At 45.6% G+C, this 21,447-nt stretch overlaps 1 protein-coding gene across 1 annotated transcript in view; it reads right to left on the reverse strand.

Moving 5' to 3' along the window:
- The window catches only part of LOC311100004 (splicing factor, suppressor of white-apricot homolog), a 134,662-nt gene that overhangs the window by 19,716 nt on the left and 93,499 nt on the right, over positions 1-21,447 (reverse strand). Inside the window, exon 13 of the mRNA XM_084140734.1 lies at positions 11,251-11,444. Coding sequence (XP_083996860.1) covers positions 11,251-11,444 — 194 coding nt within the window. The remainder of the gene's footprint in view (positions 1-11,250; positions 11,445-21,447) is intronic.

Below are 21,447 nucleotides of genomic sequence, written 5' to 3' on the forward strand. Positions count from 1 at the left end.
CTGCCATAGCGTTTCATTTCATTCAAATTTCGACGTATAGTTCGCGCTGACACTGATGCACCCTGAGCCTGCAGGACAGCTTGAATTTCTTTGGAACTTGTTTGGGGCTGCTTATCCACCATCCGGACTATCCTGCGTTGCAACCTTTCATCAATTTTTCTCTTCCGTCCACGTCCAGGGAGATTAGCTACAGTGCCATGGGTTGCAAGCTTCTTGATCATGTTGCGCACTGTGGACAAAGGAACATCTAGATCTCTGGAGATGGACTTGTAACCTTGAGATTGTTGATATTTTTCCACAATTTTGGTTCTCAAGTCCTCAGACAGTTCTCTTTTCCTCTTTCTGTTCTCCATGCTTAGTGTGGCACACACAGAAACACAATGCAAAGACTGAGTCAACTTCTCTCCTTTTTATCTGCTTTCAGGTGTGATTTTTAGATTGCCCACACCTGTTACTTGCCCCAGGTGAGTTTAAAGGAGCATCACATGCTTGGAACAAACTTATTTATCCACAATTTTGAAAGGGTGCCAATAACTTTGTCCGGCCCATTTTTTTAGTTTTGTGTGAAATTATGTCAAATTTGCTTTTTTCCTGTTTTTTTTTGTGTTATTCCAATACACACAAAGGAAATAAACATGTGCATAGCAAAACATGTGTAATTTCAATACTTTTCTGTGAGAAATACTTCATTTTCTGGAAAAATTTCAGGGGTGCCAACAATTTTGGCCATGACTGTATATATTTTTGTTAAAGAAATGTCAGAACGAGCAATGTCAGAGACCGTAATATAAATACACTATATATACAAAAGTATTTGGACACCCCTTTAAATGAGTGGATTCGGCTATTTCAGCCACACCCGTTGCTGACAGAACACAGTATATACATATAAAGTGGGTGAAACAGTATGTTAACATTATTAAAGTGACCAGTGTTCACTTTAACTACCGAGTTCTGATTCTTCAGGATATAGGCTAGCTTGTACTGCCACAGAAAACAAAAACCCTGCTGTTGAGCATACTTTATGGGGATTGGGCACGAGACATCACCCCTGTCTAAGTGAGTGGAGCTGAGACAGAGGGGCTTGAATCAAGAGAAGAGGCCTGTGACTGTGCAGTGTTTGTGTCTGGTCTGGGGCTGCTGGAGCTGTGTTCTGACTAGGCAGCTTTCGGTCAATTCCCCTCTCTTCTCTCTCAGCACCCCGTCACCACATGGCAAGTTGATTGGGGTCGCCAGATGATGAGGGGATTTGCCAGCTCCTTTAAGCCTGCCTGCGTTTTTAAACTCCGCTGCATGCTTATGGTCGGGTAATAGCCAACCCTGGCTATCAGCGAGAGCGAGAGAGAAAGAGTGACCATATGAGAGAGAGAGGGAATGAGTGGGTGGACAGAGTGAGACAGAGAGAGAGAGAAAGAGGGAGATAGAGAGGGGGGGAAGAGAGAGAGACCACTCCCTGCTGGCAGTAGAGAGAAATACACATATGTAATGTAATCCCTGAACTGTAATCTGACAGTCAGTCATTCTATTCCATATGGACAGCAGGGTGATGACTATAGGACTTTATAGTATCTACTGTATGACAATAGATAGACAAAAAAAAAGCAAGCCCATCTCCAGTTATGCGTTAGCTAAAAGCAGTCTCAATCTCACGTCCCCTCCCTCTCTGTCTCCATACAGGCCTGTCTTAATGGATCACAGAGCTCAAATGTCACAAGCATTGATTCTTTAACTGCTGGGGCAATCACAGAAGCCATAATCAAAATTTAGCTTGAAAGCCAATTAGAAAGAGAAGCGGGCGTGCTGGTAAGCTTTCACAATTTCCCAAAAAACTTTAATGCGCAATTATGTGTAAATTATATGGCCAAGCGGGGAAATCATTAACCGTTTTACTTGGGCAAATGAGAGCGATTTTGCAGAACAAAGTCGGCAGATTGGGTGCTTTTGTCCGCCTGACAGGCTCCCTTAGAAAAGCACCCTTTATCCCTGGAGTGCCTGGAAAGTGGGGGACTATGGGCCAGGCCAGGTAAATATTCAAATATCAACATAAAACATCAAATGATCCCTTTCATACCGCTCCACACAGAGCCCAACTACACACAGATACACACAGGCCAACAGAGAGCCGCTGTAGCCAGGAGAGAGAGCGAGAGCGAGAGCGAGAGAGAGAGAGAGAGAGAGAGAGAGAGAGAGAGAGAGAGAGAGAGAGAGAGAGAGAGAGAGAGAGAGAGAGAGAGAGAGAGAAAGAGAGAGAGAAAGAGACAGAAGGAGAGCAAGTGAGAGGAATAAAGTGGCAGTAGCATAGCGGTGTCTGCGGTTCACCTCTCCACCCCAGTTTTGTCTCTAATCACGTCAATTAGCCCTGCTGGGCTCTGGCTGGGCTCCGGCAGGCCCTTTAAAGAAGCTGAGCTACCTGCTGGAGAGCGACAGGGCTCCCAGGAGAGAGGCCCTTCCTTTGAACAGAGGATGTCAGCACAGAGACAAAGAGCCCAATCAATTAGAAAGCTACCACTCACAGCAGCTCACATCACAGCAGCTCTTGACGGAAGTGAGTAGGGCTGCTGGGCATGGAGGGAGAGAGGCAGAGAGAAAGGGAGAGAGAGAGAGCTAGAGACACACACACACACTTACAAAGACAGGCAGATACACACCCACGTACACACACTTCTACCGAAACATCGTCACGTAAGTAGACACACAGTATTTACCGAAAGTGTGTGTGTGTTCGAGTTAGAATGTATCAAACTCAATCAATTACGAGATTAGATTGAAAGGCATCAATATTCATGAACCTGTTGCTTGGGATTGATTCTATAAATAAATCAATACAAGCAAAGGGTAGGGGAGTGGGAGATGTGGCCGTCCACTGAACGATTTATGACTCAATTCATCAGCGAGCACAGAGTGCACTGTGGCCAGCTGGCTAGGACGCACATGCACACACTCCTTAATTAAACGGAGTACATTCAAGGTGAAAAGTAGGACCAGAAAATACGACTTTGATCATCACACATGGTCTGTTTGCAAAATCTGAATTCATTTGAGTAAACAGACTGACTAAAAGCCAGATCTGTCACGATTTGGGATTCAAATGTAGCCTAAACAAAAAAAATCTGTAAATGCCAGAGCATTCGGGGGAGATGCCCTCCGTGTGTCAGGCAGCTTCAGCACCAGAACATCTGAGTAAATAGCTAACAAGGCTTGCAAGGTGCTTCCCCCCTGCCTCAAACACTAATAACAACACAACATGGATGAGAGTAGAGTCAGTGATAGCCACATTTCAGCATATGCAGTAAAATCTGCTATTTTGGTGGCTTTTTGGGGAGGGGCCCAACATCTGGGCCTTCTCTCTCTCCCTCCCTCTTTCTTTCTCATGGCAAATTGTCCCTGTGCGAGATAACTGTTTTGCCGAGGTCACACTCAGTGTTGTGCTAAGAGAACTAATCCCTGTCCAATTTATTCCATTTAGGTCAGGGTACGAGCAGAGAGCGCTCTTAAATCTCCAAAATTGAATTTATTTATAAACTAATTAAAGTGAGCAGAGGCTGGCCCATGATTGAATGCTCCAAACAGCCTCCGATAGCCTCATTTCCTGTGGCACTATCGATCCCTCAGTTATTTGCAACTTTCCCGCCATTTAGTTACGCAGAGGAGAGAACAAAAGAGAGAGAGAAAAAAAAAGAAAAAAAAGAAAATAGGCCTGTGTCATTTTCTCTCCATCTGCTGCCTCCTGGTTTCTTTCTGCACGCTTTCATTCGTGCTCTATCCAATCATAAAATTAAATCCTCACAGCAGAGTACAATAAAACACTCTGATGAAGAGAACGAGAGCCCTAAGTGTTCTGTCAGGCGTCTCTGGCTAATGCGGTCTAGGGACTTCTTAGTTTCTTGATTAGAAACTAGAAAGAGTCTTAGAGATCTGGATCTGGTGTTTCTCGTTTGGCTGAGGTGCTGGCAGGATGGTAGGCGGCTGGATGGAGAATAGAGGGTTTAGGTACTGGTGTTGTCTGAAGGTCTGCTTTTATAATTGTAATCTGTTCAAGCCTGTTCAATCCGTGCTAAGCTTGCAGCAGGATCTGGTCTTTAACAGGGTATTACGTTACGGACAGGGATATCCATCCACAGAGGAGGAGGAGGAGAGGGGGGGACATAAGCTGGGTTATCCAAGAACAGAGCCTGTTCTCTGGGACGGGGGCAGGAGAGACAACCTGGCATCTCACTTACGCCACCCAACAGGGAGCAGAAGTTGACATGACTCGCCATGACGTTTGGTTCTAGGAACTAAAATGCTGAACCTATTTCCCCATTGATAAACATGTGCCATTGAATACACAGTATGCACAATGAATATTCTCCTCTTCAATAGGTTATGGCATTGACAATTATCCATCAAATTGTTATTAATCACATGGTTCACTGTAGCTTTGCCAATGTTTTAATGGGCCATAAGATCACTTGTCTCATTTGACAGATAATCATTCATTCAATAACATAAAATACTAGAAAGTAAGAACTGAACTCTGCTTTTAACATATCTTAATATGATGGTAAACTACCATCATGCCAATGGGCTACAGCGCAGAAAGGACGACTTCTTGGAACCAGAGCGGTGCTTCTGAGTGAACTTTAAAACTTTAAAAAAGAACAGATGAGGAATAATAAATGACAGATGTGATTGGGCGGGGTCATTGAAGACAGTATGGTAGGGAGCACACAAAGCCCAGTTGGCAGCGGAGACCATGGGGAGACCACACTCTGATTGGCTGACACATACACTATATATACAAAAGTATGTGGACACCCCTTCAAATTAGTGGATTCGGCTATTTCAGCCACACCCGTTGCTGACATAAAATAAAATTGAGCACACCGCCATGCAATCTCCATAGACAAACATTGGCAGTAGAATGGCCTTACTGAAGAGCTCAGTGACTTTCAACGTGGCACCGTCATAAGTTTCCAACAAGTCAGTTCAACAAATGTCTGCCTTGCTAGAGCTGCCCCGGTCAACTGTAAGTGCTGTTATTGTGAAGTGGAAACGTCTAAGAGCAACAACGGCTCAGCCGCAAAGTCGCAGGCCACACATGCTCACAGAACGGACCGGTGAGTGCTGAAGCGCGTAGTGCGTAATAATCGTCTGTCCTCGAGTTCCAAACTGCCTCTGGAAGCAACGTCAGCACAAGAACTGTTCGTCGGAAGCTTCATTAAATGGGTTTCCATGGCCGAGCAGCCGCACACAAGTCTAAGATCAGGATCTGGAGTGATGAATCACGCTTCACTATCTGGCAGTCCAACGGACAAATCTGGGTTTGGCGGATGCCAGGAGAACGCTACCTGCCCCAATGCATAGTGCCAACTGTAAAGTTTGGTGGAGGAGGAATAACGGTCTGGGGCTGTTTTTCATGGTTCAGGCTAGTGAAGGGAAATCTTAACGCTACAGCATACAATGACATGTTATAGCATCAAAGGAGTGACCAACTCTATATTAATGCCCATGTTTTTGGAATGAGATGTTCGACAAGCAGGGTCCACAGATGAACAGAAGACATTGGAGAGTGCTGTGCAGTAAAATTACCTTTAAAAACAGATTAAACAACAACTAATTCGGGAGAAAGTGCAGCATGTGGCCTCAATGAGCCTAGCTAGCTTAGCTAGCTAGCTTCTCTAGGCTACTCCAGTTAAGACAGGCACTGATATATGGGTTTATAAATAACGTGGCTGCTACGAGTTAGCTAGTCTAGGCTGTAGCAGAGTTGCCTTGGCGTGACGCTCTTCCTCCGTCTGCTCGCTCCAATCTCATACATTACAAACTGCCCCATCCGTAGCTGCAGCAATAGAGCGCCAGCCTCTAACTCCCACGCAGCATTGCTTAGGTTAAAACTGTAACAAATAATAACACATGTATTTAGAATATCCGGCTATCCGACAAAAATGAATGATACTATTTGAATAGTGAAATTATTTAGAAAACCCATCCTTACCTCTTCCTCTTCCTAAAAATGACTCATACGTTTCTCTTTCACCTCCTCTCCTTCTCGCTCTCTTTATTTCTCCTCCTCTATTTTTCCCTGGCAGCCCCTTGCTAAAGCCAGTCAGAATTTCTCTGTGTTCCTGATGGGCTCCTGTCAGCCCTAACGCCAGATGAAATGCAATCTCTTTCTGTGTTTCGATAGTGCTCCGTCTGCTGAGCCCTATCGACAGTTGACTCTTTCGGTGGGGAGCACGCACGGTGCCGCGTCTTCATAATGGAACACTGAACTAGCTTAACCGCCACCGCTCCTCATGACAACTCACAACATTCACTAGACACAATACACACTAGACAAAATACATACATACACTTAACTAGACTCGGCGACCACACAGCAACACGTCACAAAAGAGCGACTGGCAGTAAGGATATCTCTGTGAAACAACAACAATCACCATTTGTTCCACTGGCTAGGAGAAAGGGTTATTAGTGCCATTACAGTGTTCTCGAACAGTTATTCTAAGAGATGTGGTGTTCATCATTCACTGAGCCACCGATGCAAAGTCTATGACGTCGTTAAGGCAAAGGAAAACAATACATATACTTGTAGTGGAGTCACAATAGAGTACATTAAGCTCAGATCACTACCTCACACAGACAAAGCATCCAGTGGTCTCTAACTAACTATTACAGGGACACCTGACTAAGCACAACAGCAGTTCAACAAACTCCTGTAGCCTGAACACAACTTATCCTCATCAATATTACCTAGCCCTGATGTCCTGTCCAGGTCCTTCAACACCCCCATCTCGTCACAGCACAGCTGGCCAGAGTGACAGAGAGGGCACGGCCATGACAGGACTCCTCCCAGCGCCACCTGGCTGAACAGGTGACTGTCCATGTCCCCAAGCAAGGACGTCACCCATTGGGCTCACATAAGAGGAAGCTGACAAACAGCATTTCCACTGTGGAAGGACACTCCCAACATCAAACACTTTCTTTGAATCTTATTTACACTTTGAAGTGGCCTAGTGTCACTTGTCACGGCGTTACCCTGCGGAGAAAAGGAACAACGGTGGTGTTATGTTTTGGGACATACAGCGCCGTAAAAAAGTATTTGCCCCCTTTCTGATTTTCTCTACTTTTGCATATTTTTTTATACTGAATGTTATCAGATCTTCAACCAAAACCTAATATTATACAGTGCATTCGGAAAGTATTCAGACCCCTTCCCCTTTTCAACATTTTGTTACGTTACAGCCTTATTCTAGAATTGATTAAATAAAAAAATGTCCTCAACAATCAACACACAATACCCCATAATGACAAAGCAAAAAAAAGGTTAGTAGAATTTGTTGCTAATTTATTAACAATAAAAAACAGAAATACCTTATTTACACAAGTATTCAGCCCCTTTGCTATGAGACTTGAAATTGAGCTCAGGTGCATCCTGTTTCCATTGATCATCCTTGAGATGTTTCTACAACTTGATTGGAGTCCACCTGTGGTAAATTCAATTGATTGGACATGATTTGGAAAGGCACACACCTGTCTATACAAGGTTCCACAGCTGACAGTGCATGTCAGAGCAAAAACCAAGCCATGAGGTCGAAGGAATTGTCGTAGAGCTCCGAGACAGGATTGTGTCGAGGCAAAGTGTACCAAAATATTTCTGCAGCATTGAAGGTCTCCAAGAACACAGTGGCCTCCATCATTCTTAAATGGAAGAAGTTTGGAACCACCAATACTCTTCCTAGAACTGTCCGCCCGGCCAAACTGAACAATCGGGAGAGAAGGGCCTTGGTCAGGGAGGTGATCAAGAACCCGATGGTCACTCTGACAGAACTCCAGAGTTCCTCTGTGGACAACCATCTCTGCAGCACTCCACCAATCAGGCCTTTATGGTAGAGTGGCCAGACAGAAGCCACTCCTCAGTAAAAAGCACATGACAGCCCACTTGGAGTTTGCCAAAAGGCACCCAAAGGACTCTCAGACCATGAGACAACAAGATTCTCTGGTCTGATGAAACCAAGATTGAACTCTTTGGCCTGAATGCCAAGCGTCACGTCTGGAGGAAAGCTGGCACCATTCCTACGGCTGTAATCGCTGCCAAAGGTGCTTCAACAAAGTACTGAGTAAAGGGTCTGAATACTTATGTAAATCTGATATTTCCGTTTTTTTTATGATTTTGCAAAAATGTCAAAAAACCTGTTTTTACTTTGTCATTATGGAGTATTGTGTGTAGACTGATAAGAGAAAAAAACAATGTAATCAATTTTAGAATAAGGCTGTAACGTAACAAAATGTGGAAAAAGTAAAGGGGTCTGAAACCATTCCGTATGCACTGTATTAATGGAACATGAGTTTACAAATAACAAAAAATGGGACCTATCTTGTCCAAAAAGTTGACTCAAGTTTACCAAAAAGCACCTGGAAGCACCTGGATGATCACCAATACTATTGGAAGAATGTTCTATAGTCAAAAGTATTTTTGAACGACATGGGTCCCTTCATGCCTGACGAGAACCAAACACTGCATTCCAGAGTAAGAACCTTATACCAATGGTCAAGCATGGTGATGGTAGGGGGATGCTTTGCTGCCTCAAGACAATGATCCAAAACACACAATCAAGTCTACATCAAAATGGCTAAAAAGCAACTAATTTGAAGTTTTGGAATAGCCTAGTCAAAGTCCAGACCTTATCCCAATTGAGATGTTGTGGCAGGACTTGAAACAAGCAGTTCATTCTTAAAAACCCACAAATGTTGCTGAGTTGAAGCAGTTCTGCATAGAAGAGCGGGCCAAAATTCCTCCGTTGTGTGAGACTGATCAACAACTACAGGAAGAGTTTGGTTGGAGTCATTGCAGCTAAAGGTGGCACAGCCAGTTATTGAGTGTAAGGGGGCAATTACTTTTTCACACATGGGCATTGGGTTTTGCATAACTTTGTTTATGAAATAAGTATGCAATTGTTGTGTTATTTGTTCACTCAGATTCCCTTTTATCTAATATTAGGTTTTGGTTGAAGATATGATAACATTCGGTATCAAAAATATGCAAAAATAGAGAAAATCAGAAAGGAGGCAAATACTTTTTCACGGCACTGTAGCTCTATTGAGGAATAGTTTTTTAATTCTAATTATTCACCCTTTTTTGTGAGAATCCTTTGAGCTTCTCCGTCTCACGGTCACTCTCGCTGCACGCTTAGATGGACTCACAAACAAGCCATGAATTGCTGTAAACTCACTGTGAACAAAGTGCCCGCAGCGCACAGCGGAGTCTGTGTGAACAGCACATGCTCATCTCTCCCTCCACACTGTAAACACACAGAGATCTCTGCAAAATAAACACAGAAAGGGTGAGGATAGAGGCAAGCGGAGCCCTGAGAATAAGTTGGAAAAACGTAGAAAGTTTGACGCTTTGTCAAAAACACAGGCTAAAATGATAGAAACATCTTTAACCTCCCTATTGTGCCATTGGAGTTACGACTCACAGATGTGTCAAAGTGTTCGGCAGCAGTCAGGGGAGGTGCGCTAGTCACAAAAGTAGTAGCAGGTTAAAATCCCAGCAGGGGATTGGCTGCTTGAGAACACTCCTCCTGAGAAGAGTTTTAAAAGCTACATCTCCATTGTAAAAGCAGCCAGTAAAAGTATACAGGTACACAGGTATGAACACATCCCAGTCTGCATTAATCACAGCCTCTCTGCCAGTCAGTCCTGATAGGCCGCATTGATGGGAAAAATAAATGAGGGTTTTATTTTTCGCAGCGCAACAACGACAAGATGCCAACAGCACCGTCGGCTCCCGGTTTTGTTGCTGTGGCAATAACCTTGGAGACAGGCGCTGTAAATCAGTGGCGGTGAATCCCTCTGACAAATGGGGGAGTCGTGAAATGTGGTGGTGGGTCGTAAACTCCCCACCGGTCTGGGCATCTTTCACTGCTGCCGTTAGCTGCTTACGACGTTAGCTGCTTACGACGTTAGCTGCTTACGACGGGACAGGAGGGTGGGCCATGCCACTTACCTCCAGGGTGGGCGGAGAGGAGGAGAGAGAGAAGAGACAGACACAGCCCATCTCATCAGAGAGAGAGAGGACTGAAACTAAAGATAGATATAAAGATGGTAAGCGTTTCTTAATACTGGAGCTGCTTTAGACATAGAGAGGAAGGGGGAACCAGGCAGCAATGGAGTGGAATGCCTAAAGGGAGAGCCAGGGATCTAAAGCCAGATTCATATTGAAAATGCACTATAGCTCGCGGATGCGGACAGAGATATCCACTTATGAAAATGAGGGATCTAAAAGTACATATTTCCCAAACGCCTGTGTAAATCTAATTTCTTAAGCCTGTGGGAGGAACCATGGAGGAAAGTTAACCGACAGGCAGAGGAGTTCACACAGACGATTGAAACATAACTGAGGAACTTCTCTTCTGTTAGGTGGGGAGAATAGGCATTTCCTCCAGGCCTACACACACGCGTTCAACGGCTGGGAAAACAACGTCTAATTCCCAAGATTTCAACCCAATGCTCATGCTAATATGGACGGAGCGCAGGTATCCACCCGTTGAGACAAGGAGTGGGGTGTGTGATACAAACACTGTGATTGCGACGACTCATTTACATTTTCCATGTATTCGCCATTACTCTATGTACTCACAATCACACAGTCAGATGCCCACACACACACACATGGTTCTCACGGACACCGACTGGGTGTAGGTGTTTTCAAACTCAGAGGAACAGCAGGATAAATCTGATAACCACTCCGCCAGTATCCATCATTAAAGCCCAGACTGCAGACAAGCAGCAGCAGTAACAACGGCAGAGTAGTCCCAACACAGCACCCCTCATCGATCCACAACAACTTACTCAGACGTGGCAGAGCAAAATGACCGACCCCAAGTCTGGCCTTAATCTCTCAAACTTACCACAGTGTGTGTGTTTTCAGGCTGTGTGTATATATTACTGATGATGGTATCTGTGCATGTTCGTTTCCCTGCTTGATTGCTCCGGACACGATCGATGTGGTGTCTTAGAAAGTGTGTGAGTGACAGAGAACCTACAGTAAAGTGGGTACTGTACACGTGCATGCGCACACACACACACACACACACACACACACACACACACAGCAGAGTCTCCATTACTGTCAGCTGTGCCAATTACACTCTGCTCCTCCCACAGGTTGATTAAGAGACTCCATTAGGAACAGGACATCTATGCCTGGCTCATCCCTACTGGGACTTTCACCACCACAGTGTGTGTGCGTGTATGCCTCCATACCTCAGGCATGGCGGGGGTCTCGTCAGGCCGTCTGATCTCAGGCTCTCCAGTAAGGGGGTTCCGGAGGGTCTGGAGGAACAGCGCTGCCTTCCTCTTCCTCTCCGCCTGCAGCTGCTTCTCCTTGGACTCCTTGGAGGCCTGGGCCAGCTTCTCCCTGGCGGCTGCAGCCAGACGGTCCTCCAGCTTCTGCTTGGCTAGATGGAGACGGACAGAGGTCAGGTACAGCATACAGACAGAATCGTTTCTGCATGGCTACAGGAGAGAGAGGGGGGGGGGGAGAGAGAGCGCGAGAGAGAGAGCGAGAGAGAGGGGAAGAGAGAAAGCAGGAGAGATAGGGGAGAGAGAGAGACCAAGAGAGGGGAGAGAGCGAGAGAGAGGGGGGAAAGAGAGAGTAAGAGAGGTGAGGTAAGAGGTCAGGTAAAGTATATATTGACATCATAGCTTCTGCTTGACTAGAGGGAGAAAGGGAAGAGTGGTTGTTATAGGAGAGAGGAAAAGGTCTAGAGTTATAGAGTAGTCAGAGCGGGGGGGGGGAGAGAAGAAGAGGTCAAAGATGTGCTGAGTGATTCCCCTGTGTGTCTAGGTGTGAGAGAGAAAAGCTACTGTACTGTGAGGCACAGCTGGGGAGAGCAGAGGAGGAGAGAAAGAATACGGTGGAGGAAGAGAGCGGGGGAGAGGGAGGGGCAGTGGAGAATCAAATGGAGCGGGGGACAGAGGAGGGCAGACAAGGAAGCAGGGCTGGGAGCGCGGCAGATGAGCGAGGGAGGAGGCAGAGGGAAGAGTGATTGAAGGAAGAGGCAGGCAGGGAGAGGGGGCTGAGACAGTGTTTTAGGTACATTTTGTAGACATTAACACTGTATTGAAGATGGGGGGCATAGGATGAGATGGGGTATGACACTGTATGAGAAAGAGTAGTAGAGTGTATTGAAGCGTATGACCACATTTCAGCTTACCACTCCCAGATATCCAACACCTCATAGGTAAAGTTTGGCTACAGTGCAGTGTGGATGTAGTTTAAAATCGAGGTCTTCACGGATCCACCTGTACCCGAATACCCAAGACCCGATCCGGGACTCGTGTGGGTCCGGAACCAGAATTCCAAATAATTTCACAGGTCTGGGTCAGATCTGATATGATTGTCACGGGTCTCGGGTATGGGTTTTGTTTTTACATACTGGTAACCAGAGTCATTCAAGGGAATTCGGGACATGGATGACTAGTTTAACGTTAGCTTGGCTCTCTCTGTGTGTTTCGTGCCGTGGGAGGAGGGGTTGGTTCGTTGGCAGAGAGCAATGGCTAGCTAGTATGCTAACTATTCTAGCTAACTAACTGGCTGAATAAGTTGACAACGTACTCACTCAAACTGTCAAAACTAACCCAAAACTTTACACAACGTTAGACACGGACACGAATGATCTGTTTGGCGTGTTAACACACTGGTGGTTTGTTGTAACCGAGTATTGGTGCTAAACCGTGTTATTGGAGGCTGGCATGTTAGTTAGCTATGGCGTCATAGGATTCGGTGCCCTGGACGGTTTTCACGGAAGAATACTGTACCAAGTTAGCTAGCTGAATAAACGAAGTTAGAGTCTATTCCTAGAAAACATTGAACCGCTGTAGTTTACAACAATTATAATTTCTAAAGTGGAAGTTGGGAGAGTTATATTTGAGTGTTTCAGTGAAATGTAAGTGAGGGAGGCCCCACTCTCTCGGTTTCCCAGATGTTTAGTTCATTTAATTCCGATCTCCTTTGCATTATTGTAGCATTTTTCTGTAGCCTGTCAACTATGTGTCTGTCTATCCCTGTTCTCTCCTCTCTACACACGCCATACAAACGCTTCACACCGCGTGGCTGCTGCCACTCTAATCTGGTGGTCCCTGTGCGCACGACCCACGTGGAGTTCCAGGTCTCCGGCAGCCTCTGGAACTGCCGTTCTGTGGCCAACAAGGCAGAGTTCATCTCAGCCTATGCTACCCTCCAGTCCCTCGACTTCTTGGCGCTGACGGAAACATGGATTACCAAATACCACAGAAAACACTGCTACTCCTACTGCTCTTTCCTCGTCTGACCATGTGTTCTCGCATACCCCGAGAGCATCTGGTCAGCGCGGCGGTGGCACAGGAATCCTCATCTCTCCCAAGTGGACATTCTCTCTTTTTCCCCTGACCCATCTGTCCATCTCCTCATTTGAATTCCATGCTGTCACAGTCACTAGCCCATTCAAGCTTAACATCCTTGTCATTTATCGCCCTCCAGGTTCCCTTGGAGAGTTCATCAATTAACTTGATAAGTTCCTTTCCTGAGGATGGCTCACCCCTCACAGTTCTGGGTGACTTTAACCTCCCTACGTCTGCCTTTGACTCATTTATATCTGCCTCCTTCTTTCCACTCCTTTCCTCTTTTGACCTCACCCTCTCACCATCCCCCCCTACTCACAAGGTAGGCAATACGCTTGACCTCATCTTAACTAGATGCTGTTCTTCTACTAATCTCACTGCAACTCCCCTCCATGTCTCCGACCACTACTTTGTATCCTTTTCTCTCTCGCTCTCCTCCAACACTACTCACTCTGCCCCTACTCAGATGGTAATGTGCCGTCGCAACCTTCGCCCGCTCTCTCTCTCCCGCTACTTTCTCCTCTACCATCCTATCATCTCTTCCCTCTGCTAAATCCTTCTCCCTCCAATCTCCTGATTCTGCCTCCTCAACCCTCCTCTCCTCCCTTTCTGCATCTTTTGACTCTCTATGTCCCCTATCCTCCCGGCCGGCTCGGTCCTCCCCTCCTGCTCCGTGGCTTGACGACTCATTGCGAGCTCACAGAAGAGGGCTCCGGGCAGCCGAGCGGAAATGGAGGAAAACTAGACTCCCTGCGGACCTGTAATCTTTTCACTCCCTCCTCTCTACATTCTCTTCCTCTGTTTCCGCTGCTAAAGCCACTTTCTACCACTCTAAATTCCAAGCCTCTGCCAATAACCCTAGGAAGCTCTTTGCCACCTTCTCCTCCCTACTGAATCCTCCTCCCTCCTCCCTCTCTGTGGATGACTTCGTCAACCATTTTGGAAGGTTGACGACATCCGATCCTCATTTATTAAGTCAAATGACAACGCTGGTCCTGCTCACACTGCCCTACCCTATGCTTTGACTTCTTTCTCCGCTCTCTCTCCAGATGAAATCTTGTGACTTGTGAAGTCCGGCCGCCCAACAACCTGCCGCTTGACCCTATCCCCTCTTCTCTTCTCCAGAACACTTCCGGAGACCTTCTCCCTTACCTCACCTTGCTCATCAACTCATCCTTGACCGCTGGCCATGTCCCTTCCGTCTTCAAGAGAGCGAGAGTTGCACCCCTCTTCAAAAAACGTACACTCGATCCCTCCGATGTCAACAACTACAGACCAGTATCCCTTCTTTCTTTTCTCTACAAAACTCTTGAGCGTGCCGTCTCTAGCCAACTCTCCTGCTATCTCTCTCAGAATGACCTTCTTGATCCAAACCAGTCAGGTTTCAAGACTGGTCATTCAACTGAGACTGCTCTTCTCTGTGTCACGGAGGCTCTCCGCACTGCTAAAGCTAACTCTCTCTCCTCTGCTCTTATCCTTCTAGACCTATCCGCTGCCTTTGATACTGTGAACCATCAGATCCTCCTCTCCACCCTCTCCGAGTTGGGCATCTCCGGCGCTGCTCACTCTTGGATTGTGTCCTACCTGACAGGTCGCTCCTACCAGGTGGCGTGGCGAGAACCTGTCTCCGCACCACGTGCTCTCACCACTGGTGTCCCCCAGGGCTCAGTTCTAGGCCCTCTCCTATTCTCTCTATACACCAAATCACTTGGCTCTGTCATTCCTCACATGGTCTCTCCTATCATTGCTACGCAGACGACACACAATTAATTTTCTCCTATCCCGCTTCTGATAACCAGGTGGCGAATCGCATCTCTGCATGTCTGGCAGACATATCAGTGTGGATGTCGGATCACCACCTCAAGCTGAACCTCGGCAAGACGGAGCTGCTCTTCCTTCCGGGGAAGGACTGCCAGCTCCATGATCTCGCCATCACGGTTGACCACTCCATTGTGTCCTCCTCCCAGAGTGCAAAGAACCTTGGCGTGACCCTGGACAACACCCTGTCGTTCTCCGGCTAACATCAAAGCGGTGACCCGAACCTGCAGGTTCATGCTCTACAACATTCGCAGAGTACGACCCTACCTTACACAGAAAGAGGCACAGGTCCTAATCCAGGCACTTGTCATCTCCCGTCTGGATTACTGCAACTCGCTGTTGGCTGGGCTCCCTGCCTGTGCCATTAAACCCCTACAACTTATCCAGAACGATGCAGCCCGTCTGGTATTCAACCTTCCCAAGTTCTCTCATGTCACCCCGCTCCTCCACACACTCCACTGGCTTCCAGTTGAAGCTCGCATCTACTCCAAGACCAAGCTTGCCTACGGAGCTGTGAGGGGAACGGCACCTCCTTATCTTCAGGCTCTGATCAGACCCTACACCCAAACGAGGGCACTACGTTCATCCACCTCTGGCCTGCTAGCTTCCCTACCTCTACGGAAGCACAGTTCCCGCTCAGCCCAGTTAAAGCTATTCGCTGCTCTGGCACCCCAATGGTGGAACAAGCTCCCCCACGACGCCAGGACAGCGGAGTCACTGACCACCTTCCGGAGACACTTGAAACCCTACCTCTTTAAGGAATACCTGGAATAGTATAAAGTAATCCTTCTTCCCCCACCCCCCATAAAAAAAATATAAAAAGGTGGTTGTCCCACTGGCTATCATAAGTTGAATGCACCAATTTGTAAGTCGCTCTGGATAAGAGCGTCTGCTAAATGATGTAAATGTAAATGTGTAATTTTAACTGTCCTGTCCAGAAGGACCCACATAGATCCGAACGTGACTGCTGCAGTAGAGAGAGAGATACATTGTATCATTTAAGCTGCTGCTCTTTGCTTTTCACAAGTATGGCGCGTGTAGCTTGTTGTCGTTGTTGGCTAATAATAATTCATCACAGTGGCAATATACTACAGTCATAAATTATGGAATTAAAATAGGCTACAACAACCAACAGGTAGGCTGCTACTTTATATTCTGAACAGAGTTGTTGTTGTTTGTAACTGTTCAGGACAAAAAAGCGCATGCAGCCTCAATTAGCCTAGGTAAGACGGATATTACGTAATCATATTGGATGATAAATAACCTAACTATGGCAGCTATAAGTCTACTATAGCACGAGTCTGCTTGGTTGGTTGCAGTCTCTTGTCTCTCTCTCCCTTCTCCCTGTTCCCGTGTCACTCGCTCACACTCACAGTAGCCTACACACACACCTCTCTACCTCGCACTTTATCAGCTCTGGTTAATAAAGTAGCTTAAAAATTGACTTTTCTGCTGCTTCCCTCACTCGGATCGGACTGGGTCTGAATCCGATCAGGTCTTACGGAACGTGTCTAGGACAGAGAAAACGATAGAATGGGGAAAGAAAGATGATGAGAGACAGGAACAAATGATGGGGGAGGAGAGGACAACAGTGATCACGAGGACTATATTAACGTGGACTCTGGGCATTTAACGTGGACCCTGGGCATTGAAATTGCCCAGCCTGACCATACAATAGCAAAATGTACTGTGTGTGTGGGAAGTGATCATGATCTGCAATCTTCTCAAGTCTGTTCATTGGATCGCACAGGGAGAGCTCAAAAATAAGTCATTATATGGCTACCAAGGTGTAAACACACCAGGGACAGAACAGGACTACCACCCTAAGGTAGACCCACTCACTTAATGGAGTGAGTGAGAGAGAAAAAAGAGAGAGAGATAGAGAGAGAGTAAGCGTGAGAAGAGAGAGAGAGAAGGAGAAAGAGTCACTTAGAAAGAGAGTAGATTGAAAGATAGAGGAGGAGAAAGAACAAGTGAAAAGGACTGAGTGAAAGGTGGAGAAGAAGGACAGTGACAAATAAAGAGCGAGAAAGACAGACAGACAGACAGGCAGGCAGGCAGGCAGGCAGGCAGACAGGCAGACCTGTTCAGACTGTTTTAGAGAGAGGCCCCCCAATAAGTAGGGTTCTTGGCCACTCAAGTGCTTTAGCAATCAAACCATTTGCTCTGCTTCAAAACTAGGACATTTTGGGCCTGCCATCAGTAAAACAAATCATGCTATTGTTCTTTACAACAGCACTAAGGGAGGGGGCAGATAGAAGATGATAGAACAAATTGTTATTTTTTGTTGTAAATGTATAAGCAGATTGTCACAGCAATTGAAAGTCAAAATATGTTTTAGAAAGGCGTAAGAGACAAAGGGACTTAAGACAGCACAGGCTGTATACACACACACTCACATGAACAACCACGTGCGCACACAGACACACTTTACCAATGACAGCTGCCACTGGTCTCACTCAATAACAGCACAGCTTGGGGCCTTAAGGCAGTAAAGAGTGATTGAGGTGGTCCCTCATTGGTCATAATATATAGAGAGAGTGCTGATACACCCTACACTTTCTGCTAAATGGACCTAGTGGTCTGGAAGATCATACACACTCAATTATACAGGGCATGGCAGACAAGCATTATTTCACAACAACATTAAAGCTAGAATCCTTAATTGGTGAAACTGCTACGTCCGTTTGGGATATTACAACGAAGAAGTTACAGTAATTATGGGAAGCCATTCTATTGTATTGATCTATTCTAATTATAATCTCCAAATGGTATGTAGCCCATATCAGTCCACCGAATCCAAGTAGTCCCCTGTAGCTCAGTTGGTAGAGCATGGCGCTTGCAACGCCAGGGTTGTGGGTTCGTTTCTCACGGGGGGCCAGTATGAAAATGTATGCACTCACTAACTGTAAGTCGCTCTGGATAAGAGCGTCTGCTAAATGACTAAAATGTAAATGTAATAATGGACCATTATCATGCACCTGTCTCGAAAGAGGGGCAGGGAAGAAATACATGTCATCTCTGCACTTAAATAGCGAATGGAGGATGCTTTTCCCGTGGTTCATTTTCATGCCAGCCAGGTAGGCTATACTCCTGTTGTAAAGAGAAGCATTGTGCTTAATATTAGGAAAGTTGAGAAATAAATATAGTAGGCCTAGCCTATAGAAAGCTGATGGGATCCTCTTTTTAATAGCGGCCATCACTCTGTTTTCTCACGCAATTGTGTAGCCTATAGAAATGTTGCGCAACACGAGCTCATGGGCTCTCAAGAAGTGTTAGATTAATAACAATAATAATAATTAGATTAGATTTTCAATTACATTTGCATTGATGTTAGAGGGACAATAGAGTGCTGAGTACCAGGCAGTTAGCAAGTTTGGTAGGCTACTAATGACCATCAGCAGCATCAGAGCTTGGAGAAGCCCAATTACAGTAACTAAACAGTCACGTGGAATTTGACTGACTTCATGACTCGTGACTGCCGGTGTGGCGGTAATACGGTCACCGTAACAGCCCTACTCTGGCCTACTTGGAGTACACAGTGAGAGCGTACGTAAGTTTCAATGGCAAGAAGACCAAGATGAATGGATGCACAATGCAAATTCTGCGCTAGCGTTGCTACAAAATCTGAATGAAAACGACTCAGATGGTGGGGAAGAAATTAATCTTGACATCTCTGATGATTATTCTTCTGATTCTGAGCTTCAGCCTGAACCTACACCTACGAGGCCTAAGTGCAAAAAAGCCAGAACGGAGCATATTGATTTGGTGCCCGCGCCACCACCAAATGATCCAGTGAGACAGGATATAGGAAGGGACGGCACCGTTTGGATAGAACAAGCCGGTGACAAAGCTACGGGCCGATTAACAGCACAAAGTGTCATCACAGAGAGCAGACCCTACATCTCAAACAAAAAACAGCGACGCACTCACTAGCTTTCGTTGTTTATGTGACATGGACATGTTCGAACTGATACCATTGCGTGAAGACGCACACCATGTAAGCGCGAGCTGACAATAATGTACTATTTTTGACTGCTGTCATATCGACACATTGATTTTAATGCCATTATTTATTTTTTATTCCCTTTATTACTTTCCAACCCCGCCACCCTTTCCCCACTTGGAGTAAACTAGTGAACAACAACGCCTAGGCCTCTACTTCCAGCCCATACCCACTATCTACATTTTATGGACACAGTCAATTTTACAGTAATTACATTTTGTTTGTTCTTTCTCCTGAACTTTTAATGCCATTATTGCTTTTGTGCAGATTGTCACTATTTATCAAGCACACTTGGCGCTTAGAATGATGTTAAGGCTACTGATGTTTTCACCATTTGACCGCGCATCTTGCTGGCTGTGTGTTTTGGTGGTTGGGACGTTTGTTTTATTTTGTCGTTATAAAAAGAAACTGTTACCGTGTTCCAACACATATGTTTTCTGTTTCAAAGTTGTAACAAAGGCACCCCACAAACAAAATAGTTTTTGTGTTTTTACATATAGTCTACAGTAACATAAACTAATGAAAATGCTAATGTGTTATTTGAAATAAAATAAAATGGTATTCAAATGTTACCTTAGACCTTTATAAACACAACCAAACTATTATTTTTGCGATAGCATACAGTGAGGGAAAAAAGTATTTGAACCCCTGCTGATTTTGTACGTTTGCCCACTGACAAAGAAATTATCAGTCTATAATTTTAATGGTAGGTTTATTTGAACAGTGAGAGACAGAATAACAACAACAAAAATTCAAAATTGATTGGCATTTTAATGAGGGAAATAAGTATTTGACCCCTCTGCAAAACATGACTTAGTACTTGGTGGCAAAACCCTTGTTGGCAATCACAGAGGTTAGACGTTTCTTGTAGTTGGCCACCAGGTTTGCACACATCTCAGGAGGGATTTTGTCCCACTCCTCTTTGCAGATCTTCTCCAAGTCATTAAGGTTTCGAGGCTGACGTTTGGCAACTCGAACCTTCAGCTCCCTCCACAGATTTTCTATGGGATTAAGATCTGGAAACTGGATAGGCCACTCCAGGACCTTAATGTGCTACTTCTTGAGCCACTCCTTTGTTGCCTTGGCCGTGTGTTTTGGGTCATTGTCATGCTGGAATACACATATACGACCCATTTTCAATGCCCTGGCTGAGGGAAGGAGGTTTTCACCCAAGATTTGACGGTACATGGCCCCGTCCATCGTCCCTTTGATGCGGTGAAGTTGTCCTGTCCCCTTAGCAGAAAAACAACCCCAAAGCATAATGTTTCCACCTCCATGTTTGACGGTGTGGATGGTGTTCTTGGGGTCATAGGCAGCATTCCTCCTCCTCCAAACACGGCGAGTTGAGTTGATGCCAAAGAGCTCCATTTTGGTCTCATCTGACCACAACACTTTCACCCAGTTCTCCTCTGAATCATTCAGATGTTCATTGGCAAACTTCAGACGGGCATGTATATGTGCTTTCTTGAGCAGGGGGACCTTGCAGGCTTTTTCGGGATTTCAGTCCTTCACGGTGTAGTGTGTTACCAATTGTTTTCTTGGTGACTATGGTCCCAGCTGCCTTGAGATCATTGACAAGATCCTCCCGTGTAGTTCTGGGCTGATTCTTCACCGTTCTCATGATCATTGCAACTCCACAAGGTGAGATCTTGCATGGAGCCCCAGGCCGAGGGAGATTGACAGGTCTTCTGTGTTTCTTCAATTTGCGAATAATCGCACCAACTGTTGTCACCTACTCACCAAGCTGCTTGGCGATGGTCTTGTAGCCCATTCCAGCCTTGTGTAGGTCTACAATCTTGTCCCTGACATCCTTGGAGAGCTCTTTGGTCTTGGCCATGGTGGAGAGTTTGGAATCTGATTGATTGATTGCTTTTGAGAACAGGTGTCTTTTATACAGGTAACAAGCTGAGATTAGGAGCACTCCCTTTAAGAGTGTGCTCCTAATCTCAGCTCGTTACCTGTATAAAATACACCTGGGAGCCAGAAATCTTTCTGATTGAGAGGGGGTCAAATACTTATTTCCCTCATTAAAATGCAAATCAATTTATAACATTTATTTTTTTGTTGTTATTCTGTCTCTCACTGTTCAAATAAACCTACCATTAAAATTATAGACTTATAATTTTTTGTCAGTGGGCAAATGTACAAACTCAGCAGTGGATCAAACACTTTTTTCCCTCACTGTACATGAAATGTATTAATTACACTGTTCTAATGTTGCTGTCAGAATGGCCGCTCATTAGCTTGAAGGGGGG

Source organism: Coregonus lavaretus, assembly GCF_964263955.1.
Source record: "Coregonus lavaretus genome assembly, chromosome: 24".
Taxonomy (NCBI): Eukaryota; Metazoa; Chordata; class Actinopteri; order Salmoniformes; family Salmonidae; genus Coregonus; species Coregonus lavaretus.